Source organism: Phycomyces blakesleeanus, assembly GCF_001638985.1.
Source record: "Phycomyces blakesleeanus NRRL 1555(-) unplaced genomic scaffold PHYBLscaffold_16, whole genome shotgun sequence".
Classification (NCBI taxonomy): Eukaryota; Fungi; Mucoromycota; class Mucoromycetes; order Mucorales; family Phycomycetaceae; genus Phycomyces; species Phycomyces blakesleeanus.
Window position 1 is genome coordinate 284374 of NW_017265149.1, and position 25754 is coordinate 310127.

General features: G+C 38.2%; 10 protein-coding genes across 10 annotated transcripts; 9 read left to right on the forward strand and 1 right to left on the reverse strand.

Moving 5' to 3' along the window:
* Window positions 1–1121: 1121 nt before the first annotated feature.
* Window positions 1122–3057, forward strand: PHYBLDRAFT_114742 (CYP5205 protein; the record flags this gene model as incomplete). The annotated part of the gene is made up of 4 exons (XM_018428411.1): window positions 1122–1438; window positions 1526–1793; window positions 1899–2856; window positions 2960–3057. Coding segments are annotated over 4 exons (1641 nt in total), but the record flags the coding sequence as incomplete, so codon positions are not given.
* Window positions 3058–3135: 78 nt separating this feature from the next.
* Window positions 3136–3612, forward strand: PHYBLDRAFT_114694 (hypothetical protein; the record flags this gene model as incomplete). The annotated part of the gene is made up of 1 exon (XM_018428408.1): window positions 3136–3612. The coding sequence occupies one exon, from the start codon at window positions 3136–3138 to the stop codon at window positions 3610–3612; it is 477 nt and encodes a 158-aa protein (XP_018289220.1).
* An 812-nt stretch (window positions 3613–4424) lies between these two features.
* Window positions 4425–5129, forward strand: PHYBLDRAFT_114614 (hypothetical protein; the record flags this gene model as incomplete). Its single annotated transcript, XM_018428405.1, has 1 exon — window positions 4425–5129. One exon carries the CDS (start codon window positions 4425–4427, stop codon window positions 5127–5129), a length of 705 nt encoding a protein of 234 aa, XP_018289221.1.
* Window positions 5130–7036: 1907 nt separating this feature from the next.
* PHYBLDRAFT_126006 (hypothetical protein) lies at window positions 7037–8589 on the forward strand. Its single transcript, XM_018429070.1, has 3 exons — window positions 7037–7071; window positions 7588–7711; window positions 7771–8589. The coding sequence occupies exons 1-3, from the start codon at window positions 7069–7071 to the stop codon at window positions 8442–8444; spliced, it is 801 nt and encodes a 266-aa protein (XP_018289222.1). The 5' UTR covers window positions 7037–7068; the 3' UTR covers window positions 8445–8589.
* A 1503-nt stretch (window positions 8590–10092) lies between these two features.
* On the forward strand, window positions 10093–12581 carry PHYBLDRAFT_170560 (hypothetical protein; the record flags this gene model as incomplete). Its single annotated transcript, XM_018436374.1, has 6 exons — window positions 10093–10135; window positions 10222–10297; window positions 10461–10792; window positions 10893–11407; window positions 11495–12161; window positions 12250–12581. 6 exons carry the CDS (start codon window positions 10093–10095, stop codon window positions 12579–12581), a joined length of 1965 nt encoding a protein of 654 aa, XP_018289223.1.
* A 1888-nt stretch (window positions 12582–14469) lies between these two features.
* Window positions 14470–16896, forward strand: PHYBLDRAFT_182158 (hypothetical protein). The gene is made up of 6 exons (XM_018438579.1): window positions 14470–14534; window positions 14617–14734; window positions 14952–15148; window positions 15259–15758; window positions 15896–16445; window positions 16528–16896. Exons 1-6 carry the CDS (start codon window positions 14492–14494, stop codon window positions 16851–16853), a joined length of 1734 nt encoding a protein of 577 aa, XP_018289224.1. The 5' UTR covers window positions 14470–14491; the 3' UTR covers window positions 16854–16896.
* A 104-nt stretch (window positions 16897–17000) lies between these two features.
* On the reverse strand, window positions 17001–18635 carry PHYBLDRAFT_170562 (Homeodomain-like DNA binding domain-containing transcription factor; the record flags this gene model as incomplete). Its single annotated transcript, XM_018436375.1, has 2 exons — window positions 17001–17089; window positions 18299–18635. 2 exons carry the CDS (start codon window positions 18633–18635, stop codon window positions 17001–17003), a joined length of 426 nt encoding a protein of 141 aa, XP_018289225.1.
* Window positions 18636–21029: 2394 nt separating this feature from the next.
* On the forward strand, window positions 21030–22806 carry PHYBLDRAFT_114449 (CYP5205 protein; the record flags this gene model as incomplete). The annotated part of the gene is made up of 4 exons (XM_018428394.1): window positions 21030–21175; window positions 21265–21532; window positions 21643–22600; window positions 22700–22806. Coding segments are annotated over 4 exons (1479 nt in total), but the record flags the coding sequence as incomplete, so codon positions are not given.
* A 249-nt stretch (window positions 22807–23055) lies between these two features.
* PHYBLDRAFT_94832 (hypothetical protein) lies at window positions 23056–23313 on the forward strand (the record flags this gene model as incomplete). Its single annotated transcript, XM_018443867.1, has 1 exon — window positions 23056–23313. A coding segment is annotated over one exon (258 nt), but the record flags the coding sequence as incomplete, so codon positions are not given.
* An 849-nt stretch (window positions 23314–24162) lies between these two features.
* Window positions 24163–24861, forward strand: PHYBLDRAFT_92828 (hypothetical protein; the record flags this gene model as incomplete). Its single annotated transcript, XM_018443803.1, has 1 exon — window positions 24163–24861. A coding segment is annotated over one exon (699 nt), but the record flags the coding sequence as incomplete, so codon positions are not given.
* Window positions 24862–25754: the final 893 nt, after the last annotated feature.

Consider the following 25754-nt stretch of genomic DNA (forward strand, 5'->3'; position numbering starts at 1 on the left):
CAATTGACGTATTATAATTTCCTTTTTATTTGGATACCAAATAAAAATTTGCACGTAAGAGGGTATAGTGCACTTTGTCTACAAAGGATTTGTAATAATAAATCTTTTATTTAAAGTTTTGGTATCAATTTGATCATAGTCAATAATTAGCGTCTGTAGGTTTCACCCTCACTGACGCCTTTCAGTGCAATATGGGAAAGTATATATCAAACATTCTTATTCTTGGCTTTAAAATTTTGATAATAGATTATTGATGTGAATGAGTTCATTAAATAATAAGAAAGAACAACAACCCAGATAAATCGAAACAGATTTAGCCAAGTGTTTCTTATTATTTACGATTTTTGTTTCAAATTATTAAATTATTAAATTATTAAATATATATTATTTAACCAGCCAACCATATTGTTACATGCCCTAAATAGACCCAAAGACCTAATTAGCATCATACTTTCTGGTCTAGGGACAATAGACATTAGCCCTCAAATAGTCCTTTAACTGAATTCCCTGGGGATACCACTTGTCCTGTATTACAACCCCTTAAATAACTTGTTTACAAAAAGGCCTTTATCTATCGATTCATTGATTCATTGATAGTAAAACATCTCTAAAAAATTATATAATATTAAGCGTAATAAAAGGACCAGTTTTTTTTTATTATCTTTGTAAGGGTCCTATCTCTAGGCCTCTCGCCCTCTCTGTGCGTATATCTCTGTTTGTCTGGTGTATATGACGCTTGAAATGATTGCCGTATAAGATTAAATCTCAGCCGCTGATCCGACTTTATATTTTTTATTTTTATATATTTCTTTAAAATTATTATCGTGCACGGCTGAGTAGAAAATGGAAAAACTCTCGGAGCTCTTCTTATATATATATATATATAAGATTTTTAATATTATTCTTATTATTTCGGCCCATCCAGAATGGGTCTATCATCAAGCGCATTGTACATTGTACATTATACATTATAATTGTACTTTATTGGCCAATAAAAAAAAAGCAGCTTCCGTTTAGCTCAGAATCAACAAATGTATAAATACGAGGCCGAAGTTTTATTTTTCCCTCCATCTTTATCCTACTTTTATAAACAATTCATACATTAAGAAAAATCATAACAAATGTCAACAAATTTAACTTCGCTAATTGTGGCCGTCAAAGGTGCACAGGATCTTGAAGAAGAAGGCTATATTATCCAAATCGGTAACGGTGCCAGTGTAGACACCGTCCGCAATCTTGCAGCAGAAAAGCTTGATATTGTTGGCTCAACAGCCAACATTGTCCTTGAAGATGCCGAAGGAAACACATTGGATGAAATCGACAGAATCCGTAGCCAGAAAGTCGTATACTTGAACACAAAAGATTCAATTAAAAGTGTCATTCCTGGTCCTACCAAGCTTCCCTATATTGGAAATCTTTATGAAATGATGCCAGACATGTAAGACCAAAAAAAAAAAAAAAAAAAAAAAGAAATTAAAATTTTAAAATTTTGTTACTGACACTTTAAAATTTTCCTATATAATAGGAATGCTGGTTTCCTTCGTTTCTTTGAAAAATATGGTCCCTTGATTGACGTCTCGATTCTGGGCACTAGAATGGTTGCTACCTGCGACCCTGATATTGCCGAAGTCTTTGTCAAAGAGAGTGAATACTTTACCAAAAAGATCAAAACCACTCTCAAGGAAATCAAATTATTTGCCGGACAAGGCTTGTTCACAACCGATACCAGTGATCCCGATTGGAAGTTGGCACACAAGCTTCTTATGCCCGCATTCAGTCCTCGTGCTATCAAGGTAAATTTTAATTTTTTTTTAAAAAAATTTTCTATAGTATAAATAAATATATACATATATAAAAGAGAGAAATATTGATCGCATTGTATAATTTTGAATCAATAGGTTTATCAGAATGAGATGGGTATCATTGCCCAGGAGACCATCCGTATCCTTGAACAGTACAAGCCCGACGAAAAAGTAGAAATCCTTCACTGGACTACCAACCTCACTTTCGAGACCATTGGCAAGATTGGTTTCGGCTATGAATTTGGTCTGCTCGAAAAGCGTGAAGCACCCCCACATCCTTTCATTGAGGCCATGGGCTACTGTCTCAAGCAGAGTATCGTTCGTTTCTCCCAAGCTCAATTCATGAAGAGTCTTCCTCTGGAAATGAACCGTCGCTATGACCGCGAAGTAAACCTTATGCACAGCATCGTCGACAAGGTTATAAAGGACCGCAAGGAGAGCGAAGATGCCACCGATATCGAAAAGGATCTCCTGGGATTCATGTTGAACGCCCGCGACGAGCACCATCAGGGTCTTTCTGACGAAAACATCCGTGACCAGGTCGTCACTTTCTTGATTGCCGGCCACGATACCACAGCCAACACTCTTGCCTGGTTCCTTTATGAAATCTCTCGCCAGCCCGAAATTGAAGCCAAGGTTCTCCAGGAGATCGCAAACGTCGGAATCACACACACTGAGCTGCCTTCCTCTGAACAAATCAGCAGACTTAAATATATCAGCATGTGTCTCAAGGAAACCCTTCGTATGCACCCTCCCGTTCGTATGCTCGGAAAGTACTGCCAAAAGGACTGTATTCTTCCCGGTGGATACAAGATCGAGGCCGATACTCCCTCTGTAGTCCATCTTTACGGTCTCCACATGAACCCCAAGGTCTATCCCGACCCATACAACTTTGATCCCGAACGCTGGACTCCCGAAGAAGAACAGAAGCGCTCAAAGGCCGCATGGTTGCCCTTCAGCACTGGTCCTCGTGGATGTATCGGTATGGCCTTTGCTCTCCAGGAAGCCAAGACTGTTATCGGCATGTTCTTGCATCGCTTCAAGTTCTGTTATGGTATGTTTTTTTTTTCAAAAAAAAAGTGTGTTTATTGGTATGCATTCATAATAATTCTAATATTTTCATCTTTATTTCTTTTGTATCTGTGTGCATATATTAGATGGTCCTGCTGTCAAGTATGATCCCAAGCAGCCTACAACCAAGCCTGTCGACTTGTTTATGACCATCCAAAATCGTACTGACTTCCCCGAACCTTCTGCTGATGCCGAAGTTTATGAGCCCAAGGAAGCTTCAGGCCCTACAAAGGAGATGCCCAAGTTGGATCGATCCATCGAGATGGCTTCTGTCAAGTTGCCTCCAATTACCTTCTTGTACGGATCTCAGACCGGTACTTCCCAGGATTATGCTTCCGTTCTCTCCAACCAAGCCCGCCAGTTCGGCTTCAAGGATGTCACTTTGACTGACATGGACAAGTGGAAGGTCTTGGATTCCGGAAAATATGAAGGCCCTACTGGAGTAAATGAGGACCGCGAATTGGTTGTTGTCTGCACAGCCACTTACAACGGTATGCCCCCCGATAATGCTGAGAGATTCGACAAATTCCTCGACAAATCTGATGCCCAAGGCAACGAGCGACTTTTGCATGGACTTCAGTACGCTGTATTCGGTATCGGTAACAAGAACTGGCGTACATACCAGTACTTCCCTATCAAGGTTGACAGCCGTCTTGATGACCTTGGTGCCGAAAGATTCTTCCTTTCCGGAAAGGGCGACACTGATGGTGACATTGATTCAGATTTCAATGACTGGTAAGTTTTTATTATTAGTAGTAGTAGTATTGTCATTTGTACACACACAAAATGCATTATAACTAACATAATCTTGCGTTTAATAATTTTAGGTCTGCTCATTTCTGGTCTCACACTTTGAGCCACTATGGACTGGTTATCTCCAAGGACATCTCGGTTGTTCCCTCTTCTAGCACAAACAAGGAAGCCAGTCAGGCTGCTGTTGTTCACTACATCTCCCCCAGCGACACTGAAAAGTGGGATCTTGGTTTCAACAACCGCAATGGTACACATAATGCTATTGTAATCGAGAACAAGGAACTCCAGCAGGGTGATTCTGGCAGAAGCACCAGAGATATCCGCATTGATGTCACTAAGCTCGAGTCAGTTGGTGACAATGATCTGCTCTACCTTCCTGGTGACCATCTTGAAGTCATGCCCGAGAACGATCCCGAGACTGTCGAGGCTGTTGCACTTGGCTTCGGAATGGTCCTTGACTCTGTGTTCGAGATTGATCAGTCTTCGATTGTCGGCCTCTCTCCTCGTTCATTGGCTGCAACCATCAAGGGTCCTTGCACCATCCGCAATGCTCTGACATGTTACGCCGATCTCCTGTCTCCTCCTTCCCGCCGCATCCTCGGCTACTTTGCTGCCCAGCTCCACAAGATTGCACCCGAGACTGCCGAGGTATTTGACAGCCTGACCATGCCCGATGTCAACAACAAGGATCAGTACCCCGAGTTCATCAAGAAGTACCGCACTCTTCTTGATCTCCAGAAAGGTTTCCCTCAGGTCCAGAAGATTGAAATTGGACAGTTTATGGCAGCCGTCGGTGTTATGCAGCCCCGTCGCTACTCTATTGCCTCTTCTCCTCACATGTTCCCCAAGGAGGCTCACTTGGCTGTCGGTGTAGTTGACGATGTTGTCAATGGCAAGCACTATCCTGGTTTGGCTTCTTCCTTCTTGGCTCACCAGATTCCCGGTGAGTCCAAGACCGTGCTTCGGGCCAAGTTCAAGTCATCCAAGGGTGTCTTTGAAATGCCTGCCGATGCCGAGACTCCTATGATCATGATCTCAGCCGGTACTGGTATCTCCCCCTTCCGTGGTTTCCTTCAGGAACGTGCCTACCAGTACAAGCACGCCTCTGGCCCAGTAGGCGAATGCTTGGTATTCTTTGGCTGCCGTCGTGAGGACCAGGATCGTATCTATGGCGATGAATTTGACGAGTATGTCAAGGAAGGTGTCATCTCTGGCCTCCATGTGGCTTACTCTCGACAGATCCCTCCTTCAAACCGCAAGTATGTCCAGCACCAAGTGCTTGCCAATGCAAATGAGATCTGGCGTCTGTTGGTCCCTGCCGACGAGACCAAGAAGCCCGCAGTTGTGTACATTTGCGGTAGTGGTGCCATGAGCCGTGATGTCCGTGCCACATTCCGTTCTATGGCCATCAGTTTCGGCGCTGCTAAGGACGAAGAAGAAGCAGACAAGTTCATCCAGAAGCTTATGCAAGATCACCAGTACAACGAGGATGTCTGGGGTTAAATAAACAAACAATAGATATACACATAGTTTCCTGCTAGAAGAAAAAGAAAAAAGAAAAAAAAAGAAAAACTCTTACCCCCTTCCTATCTCATTCACACACATTTTTTTTGTACAAATTCATTACCTCTTTTCTTTCTTTATATATCTCTCATGATCATATTTTCATCATTCTGTTTCAAAATAAACAATTTTTTTCTGCTATTTACTTGACAAAGTCTTGCTTAATCTTACATTGATCTAGCGTATATTTCATAGTGCATAGTTTAGTGTAGTATAGTGTAGTATAGTGTAGGTTGTCTATTTCTGTAAATATCAAGGTAAGAATTTGCATGATAAAAATCAAATTGAAACCCCTGTGTATATATTTTCTCAATTGTTTTCTTTTTGGATATGTTTCAATGTTAATATCAATACAATACCTGAATCTCTATTATAATCAGGATTTCTCTCGGTCCTTTGTTGTAAAGTGATATGATCCTACTTTGAAATATATATAAAATCGAAAGTTAAAATAAGGTGTTGTGGTGGTTGAAGTTGAAGAAGTTTTTAAGAGGAAGAATTCAAGATTTGAAATTAGGAACGAAGATTCGTGAGAACTTGTGTAGGTTTTGTTTATTGAGAAAGATTTTGTATCAAAGTTTGACGAGGTTCCTACACTGAACTACTACTGCTATTTATATTGTTTTGGATTGGGAAAATTATATGACTGGGGTCAGGTAATCGATCCTATCTGAGCCTTAATCAGAGCAACGTGATCTTGGGATAATTAATGTATGATTAATTATATAAATGTGTGTAGTCCCAATGAAGTATTAACATCGAAAGTAAATGTGTTTATGAGTTATAATTATGCTTATAATAATCCACTGATGTATCCCATATTATGGTGATATCATCATATGAAATATAATCACTATCATGCATGCTAAACCTGTGTGTTAAATAATAAAGTAATCGGTAGACACCTTTGACTGGAATAGCTGAGGCCTTATATTATTTCCTTCAGACTTATTCTCAATTACAGCAGTAGTCAATACTCATTTACAACATAAGGAATTCTGTCCTTAAGCGTATCAAAAGCAAAGAAACAATAGTAAAGAAAAATTGATCATTGGTTGGTTGATTAATAAATAGGCCTTCTTACACTAATGAAATTACTGATATACACTCACACTATAGAAGGCGAAAGAAAGAAAAATTGAATAGAGACTATATGATAGATTGTATTCTACAGATACAGGTACTTTTCAAATTTATCCTTAAAGCTTTTAATATTATTCTTACTGTTACTTTGTACATCCTCGATGCTTTGTACACATTTAAATTCTTTCTTCCCTTGACACTACCTTGCAGTCTACTTTTATTTTCGGATATATACTTTTATTTTTATCACCATGGAAACGCATATGGAAAACTTTTTTTTTTGTATTTGGCTTTGATTATTACTTTAACTTATTTTTGGTTACTATGAATGCCACCTATCACTCCTAATTCTCTATTTTTCTTTACACCTTTAGGCTGAATGAAACTGCTTGATTTAAATCTTCACTGATTGTGGTACGCATCTAGTAGCCTTGTATTAGTCTTTAAATTTGTATGTATAATAGCTCTCTTTTTTTTTCTCTTATTTTATTTATAGTAAATCTATTAGTAATATTTCAGTACAATTAAAGATCTTAGGTACAAAAGAAAAATTCATTTTCATATACCTTCAATAATCTACACGCACAAACTTTTTACACGCAACTTTTATTTTTATTCTAATTTATTTATATACCAAAAATAAATAAATTAAAACATGGAATGGAATAAAAGAATTGGCTGCCGACTCTTTCAGACAATATGATTGGACAGGGCTATTAGATTTGAAGAGCAAAACCTGAAGCTTCTCCATCCATCCGTTTCCTCTTTCTCTTTTACACATCCATCCATCCTCATTATGGTAAGTTTCTAAATAAAATATACTGATCGCAAGGAAACACGTCTTCGGTTTCTAGCTCGTAATGATACTTGTATCATTGCCCGTACGCCTGGGATGCATCAATATCCAATCTGGAGCATGCTGTATTCCGTCTCCCTCATGGAACAAGCCTTGGTTTTGTCACGGTCATCCCAGATTCGTTGTTCTTTTCGTCGTTTCTTTTGTGTTGTTCTTCTATTACTCTAAAGATCTAAAGATGGCCGTGATAATCCATTCCGTGGTGGGAAGGCGCATAAAGAAAGAAAGCAAGAGATTGAGACCAGAAGAAAAAGAAAAAAAATTGGGTCTTATTGCTGTTTATCAAATACTTCAACCTCTTTCTCTCTTTCTTTCTTTGGGCTGAGTTGTTCAGTTGGATAATCACTTTTTTGAAAGAAAATTGGGGTTTGAATCTGGCAACTGCTAGAGTGTTTTTGATCAGAGTTGTGGATTTTCATTATAAATTTGAATCTGATCAATCCATACACTCAATGACAGCCTCCCGCAAAGAAATCCGTTGGCAAGAAGGTCGCCCCTGCTCCTTACCCCGTCAAGGGAAAGACTTCCTCCAAGTCTCCCGTCAACCCCTTGATTGAGAAGCGTCCCAAGAACTTTGGCATTGGTATGTTTTGTATATATATATCTCCTAAACAAATCATTAACAAATATAATAACTTATAGGTCAGGATATCCAGCCCAAGCGTGATGTCTCTCGCTTTGTCAAGTGGCCCGCATATGTTCGTCTTCAGCGTCAGAAGAAGATCATCTACCAGCGTCTCAAGGTCCCCCCGGCTCTGAACCAGTTCACCCAGGTTTTGGACAAGAACACTGCCACCCAGCTCTTCAAGTTGGCTAACAAGTACAGACCTGAGACCAAGGCCGAGAAGAAGGACCGTCTCCGCGCCGCTGCTGCTGCCAAGGCTGAGAAGAAGGAGGTCGCCAAGACCGACAAGCCCGTTGTTGTCAAGTACGGTATCAACCACATTGTCGCCTTGATCGAGGCCAAGAAGGCCCAGCTCGTCGTCATTGCCGACGATGTTGACCCCATTGAGCTCGTCCTCTACTTGCCCGCCCTCTGCCGCAAGATGGGTATCCCTTACTGCATCGTCAAGGGTAAGGCACGTCTCGGTACCGTCGTCCACAAGAAGACCGCCACTGCTCTTGCTTTCACCGACCTTAAGGAGGCTGACAAGGCTGATTTCGCTAACCTCATCTCTGCCGTCAAGACCAACTTTGGTGACAAGTGGGAGGAGCACAGACGTGTCTGGGGTGGAGGAATCAACGGTCCCAAGTCTCAGGCCAAGATGGCCAAGCGCGCTGCTTTGGCTGCCAAGGAAATTGCTGCTCGCCAGTAAATTCATTCATTTTTTTTTTCTAAACAAAAGAAAAAGGTTAATTTTTGCTTAATCAATTTTAATTTGATTTCGCTGATGTTGTAAAGAGAAAGAGACGGAAGACAAACTTGTATTATATAAATAAAAGGCTGGTACTATTCGTCAATTGGGTATCTGTGTAGTGGGGTCTCTTAAACTCATAAAACAAAAAGAGACCTCCTGGAATTTTGTGAATGAGAATAATAATAATTTACATAATAATTATTGAAGCAGTAAAACTTAAGGTCTTAAAGTTGAACGATAGTGGAAGATTCTTATGAAGTAGTCATCTTAATATCATTAAATAGTATGTGTGTAGACAGATAAAATGTGAAAACACTACTACTTGTAAAACCTAATTTCTCATACATAATCTTGATCGTTGTAAATCAGCATTGTACATGTTACAAATGACGGTAGACAATGATTCAATGACATTTCCAACTTTTTTTTTCTTACATGAAAGAAGTTGCTTAATGTTTTTTACGTGCTTTTGGACTGATTTATTATGATGAATGCAGTGTTTCTTGGATTCTAATTGTTAACAGATTTTTTGTTGTAATTGCATTCAGATGTCAGAAAGAAAGAAAGTATGACGCATTCGGGAAATCCAAGAATTTTGGCATATCTTTAAGTTTAATTTGTATTGTGAGCAAAAAGAAATACCATTCGCAAGATCATTAGGAATCCAGTACATGTAATCTCGATTCCAAAAAAAAAAGAAAGGTTGCCTCCTTTTTAAATTCAATGATAAAAATCTGATTTGCTTCTTCTTCTTTGAACTATTTACATTTATATAATGTTTGTTTGCGTTTTTACACTTTTTAAAAATGATGATTGGTTTTGCAACCAATTGGGCACACCTCAAGTGTCACAGCATCAATAATTTAACAAGCCCAGGCTCGCTTGTAGACTAAGTGCGTTGCTTTATGAATCCAAGCTTTGCTCTACCCATTAAAAGACCGATAAACACCTTGAGAATGGTTTCAGTAAAATATGACAAACTTTCATAACTTTAGTCTCAATACTATCATGAATTATATCTAATTGAATGGTAAAATTCAATAATTTAAGTGAAAAAAAATATCCTCTTTGGCTTTACAAGACCTTACGTGTCAGCAGACAGGAACAGGGGAAAAAAATGCATGGCTTGAACTTGTAGAACATAAGCTGATCCATACAATTATTCTCGGCTTGTGCATTTATTTGTATCGGGAGTAACACTTCTGCTCATCCTTTAATACAGATCTAGCAGTTTTATGAAAAGAGTTTCAGATAAAATAGGAGTAGTCTACAAGCTGCTCTAACTTGTATTCTTTACGAGATTTTGTTTTATTTCTTGAGCTTGACCCTAGCCGTCAAGTGTCGATTATAAACTACCGTGAGAGCCATCATCGATAATAGTGTTAATCCTTATGTGCTGTAGAAATTATACAATGAGAGGAAGGCCAATAAATTTTTAGCCTTTAGATATGAATTTAAGTTTTAGTGCGACAATATTCGGAAACTCTCCCTGAAAATAGACATAACATAAAGCAAAAATGGAAGCAGGTATTTTTCTTTTGCAGCTTATTCTACTCTCTCTCTCTCACACACTCTTTATAGTCATAGTCAAACCCACATTTTAATAATGACAAACGGTTCGGGTGAATACGATCTTGCAATCGCCCTAGGTAAGCCAAAAACCAATAGCAAAGGCTTGTCATCCTCCTGCAGATAATTGTCATTAAAATCATCCTTAAATAAATATGTTTATTAGCTATTGGAACGTCTTTTTCTGGCTATTCACTTCAATTCTTGAATGGTGAAAGCGTTCCTAATAGTATCTCTCCTGAGTAAGATATAAACTACATAATTTCAATTTGCACAGTTTCACTATCTTTAATATTATAAGAAGATCCAATTTTAATAGCAGAAACTTACTGTATTTATATTCTGGGTGAATAGTTCTATGCCTCATTTAATAACAAATATCGAGCCGTCATCAATTTTCTATAGTATTTTTACGGGAATGGATAGAACACCACTAATAGAAGAAAATAAACCTTTCAGTAGTGGTATTGGGGGGTTCTATTGGAATTGCATAAACCCACTATCACAATTTGAAGTACAAAATAGTCCCCATAGTGTACAATACAGCATACCCTCGTTTAAATATTCAACAGGATCAATAACAACCTCCCAAAAGTTTCTTTGTGGGCACTCAGCCGATAATGAATTCAACAGAAATCCTGTCAGTGGATATTATGTGCCAAAAATCAAACTTTTGTTGAACAGCAACAGCAGAAAAGACCTCCCGCCTTTACCACAAAATATGAAACCAGCGCAAAGTAAGAATGAAAGATAAATAAATAAATAAATAAAAAACTGAACAAAATGAAGCCAGATTTATACAAGTATAAACGAGTTATATTTAATATTGTATTTCAGTCATTGGAGATTATTTGAGAAGAACATTCGAGCATATCCGCACACAAGTGCCCGCAAAGTACTTCGAGGGTAACTCTAAGTTCAACTACAAAATTTTCATTGCTGCTCCAACCATATGGTCCAAAGAATCAAAGGATATTATCAGAGAGGCTGCTATACTGGGTGGTTTATTTACAAAACACGACGAATCTGAAAAACTATCAATTGTTGATGAAGCCGTGGCAGCTGCTCTCGGTGTTGAGAGTGCATCTTCTGAACTGAACCTTATACACGGTAACATCTATATGGTCTGTGATGCTGGCGGTGGAACTGTGGATATTGCTACATTTAAAAAAGACGATTCATCAGGAGCAAGCGGTTTAAAAGAAGTATCCCCTGGAATTAGTAGTACATGTGGATCCACTCTTTTGGATACTCGGTTTGAAAACCTAGTGAGAGAGAAAGTTTCTAGATCTCTCAAGTACAGCGAAGTGTACATCCAGCCTGCTTTAGACTACTTTAAAAACGAATTAAAGGTAGTATATACATTTGATTCAACATAGCATTGAAGATTATCGTAAATTTTAACAAAAAGCAATATTTTATTTTATTTTATTCTACAGAAAAAATTTTGTGGTGATGGTCATCTTTATGGAGATTCATTCAACTATATCGATAATGATTGCTATCATTATGGTCGGGTTTACAAAAAAATCTGGGCTACCAAACACTCGATGGACTTATCTAATGTCTATTCTACACAGGAACTGATAGAAGCCGAGTCCTCGTACGGCACAAAAGTCCCCGATGATGTATTGCGAGAAATTAGCGATTATGAGATCTTCACGGCGGATGAGATTAGGATAAAAGTGTTTGATCCCGTAGTGAACAAAGTGCTTGATACAATCGAGAAACAGTTTAAACAGCTGGGTGACATAACCCTGGATGTCATGTTCATTACTGGAGGATTTGGACAGTCTCCATATCTTAAAACCCGAATAATTGATACTTTCAGAAGCCGAGTCAACTACTTCAAGATCACTGAAAACGAAAAGTCAGCAGTTTTGAGTGGGACACTTTTGTTTGGCTGTAACCAATACACACCCACTCAACATACCTTACGTCAAACATACGGCGTCAAACTATGCTCAATACATGACAAGTCTGATAAAGACATGAAGTCCGAGAAGGACAAATTCCATGTGCACATCCGTAAAGGTGAATCAGTTAGGGAGGATTTCTGGGTTACCAAATCTATGGTTTGGAAAGAAAGCATACCTCCAATTATATGTAAGCTTTAAACTAATAGTCTCTCTCTCTGTGTGTGTAAGTATGTGTATGAAAAAAAATGTTAAAAAAATATTATTTAACTTGACAGCTTTGTGTGAATACAATGGCAATGACCCAGTTCCCGAGTATCCTGCTGAAAAAGATATTGGCCTAGTAGCTATTTTTAATACCAAATTTAAACTTTATGGTATAAAAAACACTGAAGAGGTAATGGTTATCCAAATGCGCTTTGGTCTAGACGATATTGAATTCAAAGTGGAGATCTCTGGAAAAGATCTTGAATATTTCGCTGTGTGGGATCTCAGTAAAAAAAATAGAATGAAAGGATGGAGTGAACCAAAGAACCCATTTTCACCCAAGGCAACAAAAACCAGTTTGCCTACATGCTCGTGCCGAATAGATCACAGTCAGATTCCTTGATTTCTAGTCCCGAATAAACTACATATCCACTTCTTTACATTATATCTTCTAAAAAACCCGACTGAATAAAGTGAAACTTCGTTTTACTATAGATATAAGTATATGTATTATAGAAATAAAAAATAAGATAGGGTTTAGTATGTGGTGTGGTCACCACAAGCTTTTATAACTGCTTGGACTATATCCGGCATACTTGCTACAAGAGTACAAAGAAGTTCTGGGTCAAGTCTCTCCCACTCCTGAAGAATGCAAGCCTTGAGCTCTTCAACATTGTTTATGGAGGCCTTTCTCTCTTGAACATTGAATTTTAGGGCATGCCAGACGTGCTCGATGGGGTTCAAATCTGGACTTTGTGATGACCAGTAGTCAAAACGTTTAATTTCCCAACGGTTTTTCCACCACGTCGTATAAGTCCCAGTATGGCAACTAGCGCCATCTTCTTGGAATGTAAACATAGTGTCCTGTTCAATATTTAATTTCTTATACCAGGGATTGAAGTCCTGAGACAAACAATTGACATATGCGTCTTGGTCTACTGACACTTCGAGAAACGATAACGGTTCAAGACCACCAGCCCAGAAACAACCCCACACCATCACGGAACCCTTTCCATACTTCTCTGTTGTTAGTGTATGACGTTCCTGGTGTCTCTCCCCTCGCTTACAAATCACGGCTGGGTCAGAATCATTGCCCTTCAGCATAAACCTCGACTCATCTGACCACACCACCCTACTCCAGTCCTCAATCCCAAAGCTGGCTCTAGCTTTGGCCCAACGCAACCGATTCTTCTTCTGTTCACGGGTTAAGTTTGGCTTAGAAACAGAGGTGTAAGAACCAAAGCCTTTGGCCTTAAGGTATCGGATAACTGTGTCTCTACAGATGATGACACCTGCAGCTGCCATATTCCTTTGATGATATGCATAACTCTCAAAAGAGTTACGCCTCACGCTCAAGAAAAGGCTTGTAACATCCGTGACACTAAGTTTCTTAGGTCTCCCAGGCCTGGTCTTTGGTTTTGCAATACCAGTTTCTTCCCAACGTTTGATAGTGGTGTTGATTGTCGTTCTAGGGATACCCATGTGGTTTGCAATCTCAGTTGGGGTATTTTTGGTTTTATATAGCCAAATAATGTCACCACGCTCAAACTCTGACATTTCACATCTTTTTGAAGGACTTCTGATTCTTTTATTTCTTGATGACATGAGTGATTTAGTTTTAAGAAAAGGTTCTGCAAAAGGAAAAGAAATATGGTGTGCTCTAAAAAGAGGTATACTTATGGGGAAGTGACAATATTTTATCGTCGGAGTGTATACCTATACCAGAAGACTGCGGTTATTGTTAGATTCATGTACAATTAATGCGTGTGTTATAGTCATAGGTTTGTGTAATATTTTTTTTTGGGTACAAGCTGTATTCTAAGCCCATTTATCTCTACAAATCTTAGACTAAAATTAACGAGAATTACTTTTATTATGAGTGACTTTAGGCGCTCCTCTTTACCTTGATCTTGATATTACATTACATTCCATTCTTCTTTTTTCCGTGAAGTGTTTTCACTGCTATATAACAGGATCTCATTTACACTAGATTTGCACTATAATACATGTCTATAATTTCTGTAGTCAACACTATAAATAGTATGTGTTGCAAAGACTTGATGAGAAAAAAAAAGTAACAACATACTTTCCATCATTAGACAGAGTGGCCCCGCAATGAATTTTAAGTTTCTTCCCTTTTTTTCTCGTACGACAATATCAGATGAAATCCCGAGTAAAAAAATATAAGCTATAAAATATCATCTTGAGCCCCATTCGATAAGCTTGTTCTTTTTCCTTTTCTTCACCTTCAAATAAAATAATAGTCTTTTTTAATAATAATAAAGAAAGGCGACCAAATACATAGTATCAATAATGTCGAGTACCTTAAAGACCTATGATATTGCCATTGTTATAGGTAAATATCTCTTTTGTGTTTTATTCGTCTATGAAAATTTATATACATATTAAACACATATTAAATACCTTGATAATATTAGACTTTGGAACCACTGCTTCGGGTTTCAAGATATTGAACCTGAATGGTCTTGAGCCTAATCCTGATTATACATATGATTATGATTCTGGGTCTGATTCGATTTTTTATCACAAGTATACGTAAGATATCGATTATCTATCTAGCTTTGTATTTTCATAATAATATTTTTATTTATTTATTTAGTTAGTTAGTAAAGAAGTATTAATATTAATAATCTAAAATAATTGATCCTCTTATATCCAAAATATACATAAATTTAATCTATAACCTAATACTCTATTATTTTCTTTCTTGAATTACTTGTGTATTCGTATATGGAAATTTATATAATTATAGACCTAAAGATGAGAAGGAACCATCAACGTTACAGTATAGAATTTTTTCAAATAAATATTATCATGGAAGAGAGGCAGACTATCAATCAGTTGCGACAAGCTTCTTTGGAAATTATGCGAGCGAAATTAAACTTTGGATAGACGGTCCCGCCAAAAAAGATCTTCCAGAAATGCCATACAATACGACTCTATTAAAACGTAAAGTCAAATAAGAGAAAGAAAGAAAAGGTTTCATTAAAACTAACTAGATTAATATGTATATAAATCGATATAACCATATAACATTGTGTGTGTGCTTTTTTCTTTAGTCATCTCTGACTATCTAAGAGTAATCCGTAAAGATGCTCATAAATCAACACCCAAGATGTTCCCCACATGTACTGACAGTTCCCGATACAGATACTGTATGGCAGCTCCAACTATGTGGTCTGAAAAATCCAAGAATATTATGAGAGAAGCTGCTATTATAGCTGGCTTTATCACAAAATACGATAAGCCAGAAAGACTATTGATTATTGATGAAGTTGTGGCAGCTGCTCTGTATGCCGAACATATGTCTCCTGGAATCATACTGACTAATGGTAGCCTTTATATGGTATGCGATGCTGGTGGTGGAACCGTAGATCTTGCGACATTTGAAAAAGACGATTCACCGGGAATGAACGGCTTAAAAGAAGTCACTGTAGGAGCCGGTAGTTCATGTGGATCCGTTTATCTGGACTTTCGTTTTAAAGGCGTATTACAAGGACAAGGCAAAGCGATACACGCCCAAGACTATAAAATCACCGCATTTGGAGATTATCTAAAGGTAAATAATGATAGTAATAGTAAAAACAGTACGTTGAATAAAATAAAGCAACTGTTTCCTGGTCCAATCCTATGATGATAATATTTAAATGTTATTCTCTATTTTATCTTTATATACATATACATATATACATATAGCCATATTTTGATATTACCGATGCCATGAAAGAATGTCCTATGCTTAACTCTCCAAAAACGACATATGATTCGGTTGATTTTGGTTCAAATACCTTTGATGGTATACCGCTAGATGAGATTCGCATAAATGTGTTTGATCCAGTAGTAACTCAAGTTCTAGAGATGATGAAGAAACAGTTTGCGCAGATAGGAGACAGAAATGTAGACGCCATGTTCATTACTGGAGGATTCGGAAGGTCACCATATCTTCAAAGACGGATCAAGGATACTTTTGGTGACCGAATCAATGAGTTCAAGGTTATTGGAAACGGACATATGGCTGTAATAGAAGGAGCTGCTTTGTTTTGTGCGAGTCCACGCCCGATTGCTCAGCGTATCCTACGTCGTACATATGGTATTAAAATATGCTCACCAGATGACAGGTCTAAGAAAGACACCGAATCTGAGAAAGACAAATTCCATGTGTATATCCGTAAAGGTGAACCAGTTAAAGAAGATACTTGGGTTACCAAGTCAATGATTTGGAAACACAATACACTTCCAATTATATGTAAGATTTAAATCAGTACTCTGTGTGTGTGTGAACATGGGACATAAACAAACTAATGAAAATATATAATTTAAATTGACAGCTTTGTATACATACGATGATAATGATGATGATCAGATTCCCGAGTTTCCTACTGCCAAAGATATTGAATTGGTAGCCATTTTTAACACCAGGTTTAAACTTGATGCTAAAAAGGATAATCCAGAGACAATGATCATGAAAATCCGCTTTGGTCTGGACAAGATTGAAGTCAAAGTGGAGATTGCAGACAGAAACTTTGAATACATTACTGTGTGGGATATCAGTGGAGAAAAGAATACTCGACTCTATAGCGAACCAAACCCACCATTTTCAGTCATAATGAAAAAGATGTTTCTGATTGAATGGATGGCAGAGTATTTTCTTTGAAGACTTATGGTCTAATTAATATATTCTACCTCTTTAGTCTATCTTTCTTTATATTAATCCAATGATATACCATTACATATTTTATGTATATCACATACTTTAAAAACAACAGCAACAGAATACGACAATAGCTATGTGATATTTATGCTATGTAATTCTGGAGTAATAAGTATCTTGAGACTCTGTTGTGTTTTGAAGATATCTCGAGGCGAATCGAGTTAAGTCTTTAAGGGTTTCTTTTAGCAATGGTGTGTATAGGTTTAGAGATATATCTAGTTGCCCTGTATATTAGTGGTTGTTGACAGTTTTGGTTATAATACCCAAAGTACCTTTTAAAGCTGATCTAATGATGATAAATCAAACATATTTGATTTGGATAATAATTTATATCGACCTCTTTGAAAGATCCTTTTATCAGGGACCTTATAACGCCATTGAAGTATTCCAAATGCAACAACTGGGCGTCATATTTGGGTATATGATTTCTCAGAACAAAACAAAGAAAAATAGGCCTAGCTAATATATATATATATATATACACTCGAGTGTAATAGGTCATTGGGCGGTCTTCTAATTTTCAAAATTATTTTTCAAGCATATTATGGACGATATTTTCTTTTCAATAATGTTGATAATAAAATGTGCTCAGAATAAAGCAAAACTTAGAGAAAACATAGTTTATTATATATATATTTAAGAGAAAAGGTATGAGCTCTGGTAATGAGTTGTGTCACCACCTCTCTCGATTACTTCTTTAAGCCTATCTGGCATGCTGGCTACCAAAGTTTCCAGAACTTGAAGTGGTATCTCCAACCATGTCTTGTGGATTACCGCTTCAAGTTCTTCCACATTGGTTACTTGTGCTCTATTCTTGCGAAGTTTCCTCGCAAGATGAGCCCAAATATGCTCGATAGGATTAAGATCTGGGCTCTGGGCAGGCCAAAAATCAAAGCTATCTATTAGACACCTCTCTTTTTTATACCATGTGGCATAAGTGCCCGTGTGGCATGGTGCACCATCCTCTTGGAACAAAAACTGTTTGTTATTATCCCTGGACAGTTCCTCGTACCAGGGAAGAAAGTACTGAGCCAAACAGTCGATGTACTTGTCTTGATCGATGTTTCCTTTCAATGTTACCAAGGGGCCAAGACCCCCACCCCAGAAACAACCCCAAATCATGACGGAACCCTTACCAAACTTGTATGTTTGGACAATATGGTTCTTGTCAAACCTCTCGCCAGTCTTTCTGATGACTCTGACTCTTCCATCATTGCCAACTACCATGAATCTGGACTCGTCTGACCAGACAACTGACTTCCACTGCTCAACAGTCCAATTCACTTTGTCAAGGCACCATTTCAGCCTGTTTTCCTTCTGTTTCTCGGTCAACCCTGGCTTGCGAGCTGCTGAGTGAGAACTAAAGCCAAGAAGTTCCATGTTCTTACGGAATGTAGTCATGCAGATGGAGATTCCCACATCGACTAATCTCTGATGCTGAGCCGCAATTGACACGAATGGCTCACTACGAAATGAGCGCACCATCGCAGATTGTGTTCTCTTTGTAACCTTTGGTTCCCTTCCTAGACGTGTCAAGGGCTTGGAAACACCTTTATCTCTGAAGGCTTTCACTACATTTCCAACAGTGCTCTTCGGAATGTCAAGGGCTTTAGAGATTTCTCCATATGTAGCGTCCTTCTCCCATTGACCTATAATTCGGCCCCTAATGAACGCATCTAACTCTTGTCTTTTGGGTTTTGTGATGCTAGAAGTTGGTGGAGTCATTTTGTGCTTTTGTTTTATTTGTTTAAGAGTTTTTAGTGGTTTTACAAAGAAAAGAGTATTTTGATAATGCATAAAAAAATCAAAAAATCAAAAAATCTGTGACCGTCTAATGACCTATTACACTCGAGTGTATATATATTATTCTTTAAAAATAATGGTTATGTATGTGTATGTGTATAAGTCTATGGATTGGATTTAGCATTTATGATTTATAATGACTATCTGTTTTTAAGTCCTTGTATTTTTTTATTGGAATGGAGGTACCTTTCTGCAAGTATTATTACAGAGATAAGGTCTCATTTCTGTCGTATGGTGTTTGATTTGCGGATGAACAGCCGGCAAAATTACTGAATGTACAATTTGAGAGAAAATAAGATATTAATTTGTTCTTTATATTCCAAAGAAAAAGCATCAATTGGCTATAAAATATTACTGTAAACATAGACCTTGGCTGAAATTATATAAATTAAAAAAGAACAGGGGAGGGGCCTTGATATTCACAAATACCAAAAGATTTCTTGAGTGTAGGTGGTTACCTATTATTTGCTATTTCCTTAAAACCCAATCTTGGGTTCGTAACACCAAAATAGAGCCCAGCATTTTGCCACACTGAAATCACATCCAGAAAATAACCAAACTCGCGAGATTTCCAAGTAAGGACAATTAATCATGACCAGATATAACCGCTTTATATATATATGTGTGTGTATTTATGCAGTACGAACAGTATCAATAAAGGCTGAACCATATACCGAATGATCGAATCGAGGCGGTTAGGTCAGAGAACAATAATATATATATATATATCTTTTATTATGATGGTATAAACATCCAGTACACATCATTCTTGATCTTACCCTATAAGAATAATAGTTTTCTTTTTGTTTTGTTGAGCTGCATAGAATAATTCCCGAGTTCTGAAAATAATAAGATTTTAAAATATAGGTGCATACGGTTATTTGGTATAGGCTAACAGAAGGTTAATAATAACATGTATATCAAACAAGAGCTATAGAACCCCCACTATGGAATACAAAAGAAGCTGAAAGAGCTAATAAGCTTGTTTATCTATTTACGTTTCACGTAGTTGCTCAGTACAATAGTAAAATTCCCACGTAAGAGTCATTGCCTATTTTACCTTTGATATTTGTAATAAACGATACTGAATCTCTCATACATCTAAACCATAGTCGATAATGGGTCTATATGGTTTTTCATCATCTTCCATTTGCTTTTAAATACAATAAAATATTATATGATCTTCCTATAAATAAATTAGAGTAAATTAATTATAAATACTACCGATGTTTACCATATACACCCTGGTTTGACTTTATTGTGTAGATGATATCAAATATTCTAAATTAACCGTTGTATTCTGTGAAGTAGAATCAAATTTGATAATGAAATATATTGCTTAATTGATCTTAATATAATATTACAGACCAAATCTATATGATTCAATCAACCATAATGTGCGTACCAAATAAAGCTGGGTACTTTGGCTCACCATGTTGAGATGATCAAAGTACATCAACCACAAGCCATAAGATGGAATCTCAAACTGACCCCTGTGTTACGATATAAAAATTGATTCTTATACAGGTTTTCTAGCTTTCTTTCTTGTTTAATCATAATATGTCATATATCTATATGTAAAATAATCAAACAATATTCAGATAGTTAGCATCACATTCTTTATACCTTTATAACAAGCATATAAGGACCATTTACCTTAAATATTACTGGAAAGCTTTCTAATTTTTTGAATCATGGGGAATTAGATTCGATCATTTTTTTGTGCAACTCGTACACAATCCGGAAAAACCACCGGAGTAAGATATGTATATAATTTTTTGTTTTTCATTGTCAGACTGACACTTTGGACTTGTGTTACAATTTTTCATTTCGATCAATCTTCTTTCGCTGTCACTGAAAGGAAACGGAAGGAATATATGTCCAAGTTATTGCAGGAGTCTTACTCTCAATTCCAATTACGATATTTCCTGCCTTTGTCGGGTTATAAACCATGACAGAACTTAACGCATTAGGCATCACACGTAATTGGCTAAAGAACATTCTCCAAACTCGGAGTCAAGAAAGGGTATAAGTAACTCGATGGAGACCAAATTTTCTGCATCTTATTCTACTTTACAAAACTATTTTTTTTTGCAACAAAAAACTCAAAAAAAAACAAACAAATACATCTCCTTGATAAATAATATGGTGGTCAATACAACATCAATAATCGTGGCCATAAAAGGTGCAAATGATCTTGAAGAAGATGGATATATAATACAGATAGGAAACGGTGCCAGTGTGGAAACTGTTCGTAATCTTGCAGCCGAAAAACTTCATCTTGTTGGTCCGACTGCTGATATCGTCCTTGAAGATATGGAGGGGAATCCTTTAAATGAAATCGACAAAATTCGCAGTCAAAAAGTCGTATACCTGAATCCCAAAGATACAATAAAAACTGTAATTCCTGGTCCTACCAAGCTGCCTTACATAGGAAATCTTTATGAAATGATGCCAGACATGTAAATAGCCACAGACATATATAAAGCATCCCTTTTTTTTGCGAATAAGGTTGGAGTTTTACTGATATTTTTTTCTTTTGTTTCTCCAGGAACGCTGCATTTCTTCGTTTCTTCGAAAAATATGGTCCCGTAGTCGATGTCAATATCATAGGAAATAGAGTTATAGCAACCTGCGACCCAGAGGTCGCCGAACTTTTTGTCAAAGAAAACGAATACTTTACCAAAAAAATCAAGGCCGCTCTGAAGGAAATCAAACTTTTTGCGGGACAAGGTTTATTTACAACCGATACTAGTGATCCCGACTGGAAGCTGGCTCACAAGTTGCTCATGCCCGCATTCAGTCCTCGTGCTATCAAGGTACAAATTTATATATATCTTTTTAGAAAGGAAATCTACAGTTTAGTATGTTCTCAAGACAGAAAGACCAATGATTAATGATATATATATATTTTTTATTTGGATCCAAGGTTTATCAAAAAGAAATGGGCATCATTGCCCAGGATACGATCCGTATCTTTGAACAATACAAACCAGACGAGAAAGTAGACATCCTCCACTGGACTACAAACCTCACTTTCGAGACCATTGGCAAGATCGGTTTCGGCTATGAATTTGGGCTTCTCGAAAAACGTGAAGCACCCCCACATCCTTTTATTGAAGCTATGGCCTATTGTCTTAAGCAGAGTATAGCTCGTTTCCTTCAGGCTCAATTTATCAAGAGCCTTCCTCTCGAAATGAACCGTCGCTATGACCGTGAAGTAAAACTCATGCATACCATCGTTGACGAGGTTATCAAGGAACGCAAGCAGAGCAAGGATGCCAATGATATCGAAAAGGATCTCCTGGGATTCATGTTGAACGCCCGCGACGAGCATCATCAGGGTCTTTCTGACGAAAACATCCGTGACCAGGTCGTTACTTTCTTGATCGCCGGCCACGATACCACAGCCAACACTCTTGCCTGGTTCCTCTACGAAATCTCTCGCCAGCCTGATATCGAAGCCAAGATTCTTCAGGAGATCGCAAATGTTGGCATCACACATACAGACCTGCCTTGCTCTGAACAAATCAGCAAACTTAAATATATCCACATGTGTCTCAAGGAAACCCTTCGTATGCACCCCCCTGTGCGTGCTCTAGGAAAGTACTGTCAGCAGGATTGCATTATCCCTGGTGGGTACAAAATCGAGGCTGGTACTTCTGTATCTGTTCAACTCTATGGTCTTCACATGAACCCCAAGGTCTATCCCGATCCATACAGATTCGATCCCGAACGTTGGACTCCTGAAGAAGAACAGAAGCGTTCAAAGGCTGCATGGCTACCCTTCAGCACTGGTCCTCGTGCATGCATCGGCATGGCTTTTGCTCTCCAGGAAGCCAAGACTGTTATCGCCATGCTCTTAAACCGTTTCAAATTCTGTTATGGTATTTTTTTTTCAAAAAAAAAGTGTGTTTATTGGTATGCATTCATAATAATTCTAATATTTTCATCTTTCTTTCTCTGTGCCTATATGTATATATCAGATGGTCCTCCTGTCAAGTATGATCCTAAGCAGCCTACAACCAAGCCTGTAGACTTGTTTATGACAATCCATGACCGTACCGACTTCCCCGAATCTTCTATCAATCCCGAGGCTTACAAACCCAAAGAATCCACTGGACTTGCAAAAAAGATGCCCAAGCTGAGTCAGTCCATTGAGATGGCCACGCTCAAGTTACCTCCAATTACATTCCTGTACGGAACACAGACCGGCACTTCTCAGGATTATGCATCCGTTCTCTCAAACCAAGCCCGCCAATTCGGTTTCAAGAACATTACTCTGACTGACATGGACAAGTGGAAGGTTCTAAAGGCAGGTAGATACGAAGGCCCTACTGGAGTAAATGAGGACCGCGAATTGGTCGTTGTCTGTACAGCCACTTACAATGGTATGCCCCCCGACAATGCTGAGAAGTTCGACAAATTCCTCGACAAATCTGATACCCAGGGCAACGAAAAGATTTTGCATGGACTTCAGTACGCTGTATTCGGTATCGGTAACAAGAACTGGCGTACATACCAGCACTTCCCTATCAAGGTCGACAGCCGTCTTGATGATCTTGGTGCTGACCGGTTCTTCATTTCTGGGAAGGGAGACACTGATGGTGACATTGATTCTGACTTTAATGAATGGTAAGTTTCTTGAATTTAATCACTACAAAACATCAAAGCTAACACAATTATGTATGTATGTATGTGTTATATATATATATAATTTTTTAGGTCTGCTCATTTCTGGTCTCACACTCTGAGTCATTATGGCCTGGCTATTTCAAAAGACACCTCGATTGTTCCATCTTCCAGTGTAAATAATGAGGCTACTCAGGCGGCTGTTGTTCACTACGTCTCACCAAAAGACACCGAAAAATGGGAGCTTGGTTTCAACAACCGCAATGGTACACATAATGCTATTGTAATCGAGAACAAGGAACTCCAGCAGGGTGATTCTGGTAGAAGCACCAGAGATATTCGTATTGATGTCTCTAAGCTTAACCCAGTCGGTGACAATGATCTGCTCTACCTTCCCGGTGACCATCTCGAAGTAATGCCCGAGAACGATCCCGATATTGTCGAGGCTGTTGCACTTGGCTTCGGAATGATCCTTGACTCTGTGTTTGAGATTGATCAGTCTTCGATTGTCGGACTCTCTCCTCGTTCATTGGCTGCAACTATCAAGGGTACTTGCACCATCCGCAACGCTCTGACATGCTATGCCGATCTCCTGTCTCCTCCTTCTCGCCGAATACTCGGCTACTTTGCTGCCCAGCTCCACAAAATTGCACCCGAGACTGCCAAGGTGTTTGACAGCCTGACCATGCCCGATGTCAACAACAAGGATCAGTACCCTGAGTTCACCAAGAAGTATCGTACCCTCCTTGACCTCCAGAGGGGTTTCCCTCAGGTCCAGAAGATTGAAATTGGACAGTTTATGGCAGCCGTCGGTGTTATGCAGCCCCGTCGCTACTCTATTGCCTCTTCTCCCCACCTGTTCCCCAAGGAGGCTCACTTGGCTGTAGGTGTAGTTGACGATGTTGTCAATGGCAAGCACTATCCTGGTTTGGCATCTTCTTTCTTGGCTCACCAGGTTCCCGGCGAGTCCAAGGCGGTTCTCCGCGCGAATTTCAAGTCATCCAAAGGTGTTTTTGAAATGCCTCCTGATGCCGAAACTCCTATAATCATGATCTCAGCTGGAACTGGTATCGCACCCTTCCGTGGTTTCCTTCAGGAACGTGCCTACCAGCACAAGCACGCCTCTGGCCCAGTAGGCGAGTGCTTGGTATTCTTTGGCTGCCGTCGTGAGGACCAGGATCGTATCTATGGCGATGAATTTGACGAGTATGTCAAGGAAGGTGTCATCTCTGGCCTCCATGTGGCTTACTCTAGACAGATCCCTCCTTCGGCCCGTAAGTATGTCCAACACCAAGTACTTGCCAATGCAAATGAAATCTGGCGTATGATGGTTCCTCTTGACAAGAGCAAGAAGCCGGCAGTTGTCTATATTTGCGGTAGTGGTGCCATGAGCCGCGATGTTCGTACAACCTTCCGTTCCATGGCTATTAGTTTTGGCGCTGCTAAAGATGAAGAAGAAGCAGACAAGTTCATCCAGAAACTCATTCAGTCTCGCCAATACAATGAAGACGTCTGGGGTTAATTATTTATCTCTTCCTTATTCTCTCCTTTAGTCCCTTGTTTCTTTCCTTCTTTTTGAAAAAAAGAAGAAGAAAAGAGCTCCCTTTCACATTCACATATTATCTGTAAATTTTTTTGTTACCTTTATTTTATTTCTCTAATCATATTTTCATCGTTCAGTTTCAAATACATCCTTATTATCATCATATTCTCTATCTCTTTCTCTTTCTCACCTGGTCTATGATAGTTAAAGCTTCGATACTTTATAATATTTTCATAAAATGGCAATTCCACTGATACGAATGGCTTATATCAGTTGGTAGTTTATAAACCTAAGTATTATGGATCAGTACCATCAGAAATAAGTAAATTTTATAGGATTCAATACATAAAGCTATTTACAATAATATATATATTAAACACACTTTGGCAATAATCTCTAGTGTAATATATTGTATAGAAGTGTTGACTATAAAGGCTAAGCAGCCAAAAGGTATCATGAAAGCAAAAGAGAGATAAAGACCCTAAATATCTTTACTTACCATAGAGATAATACATACATAAGAATATTGTTTGTTCAAAGGTTTCTTTTCGGTATAGTAATTAGGTACAGAAAATTAAGATTGCAAAACACATTAAAAAACTTTTTACTAGATCAAGAATATACTATTCGTTTTCGAGTCAATCCTTTTGAGAGAGAGAGAAAATACTGGGAATGGGGAGCAGGAACTGTAATAGAATGGATAGACTTGTTAGGTGCCAACTTACATGTGATAGTTAAATGTGCCTTATGTCATACATATGAATGTCAATTTTTGCTCGCCAACTGACAGATGTGATATTGATATTTTAGCTTGAAAAAGAGATAAATAAATATGGCGATGATCCCATGCTATGGTAGACTTTAGC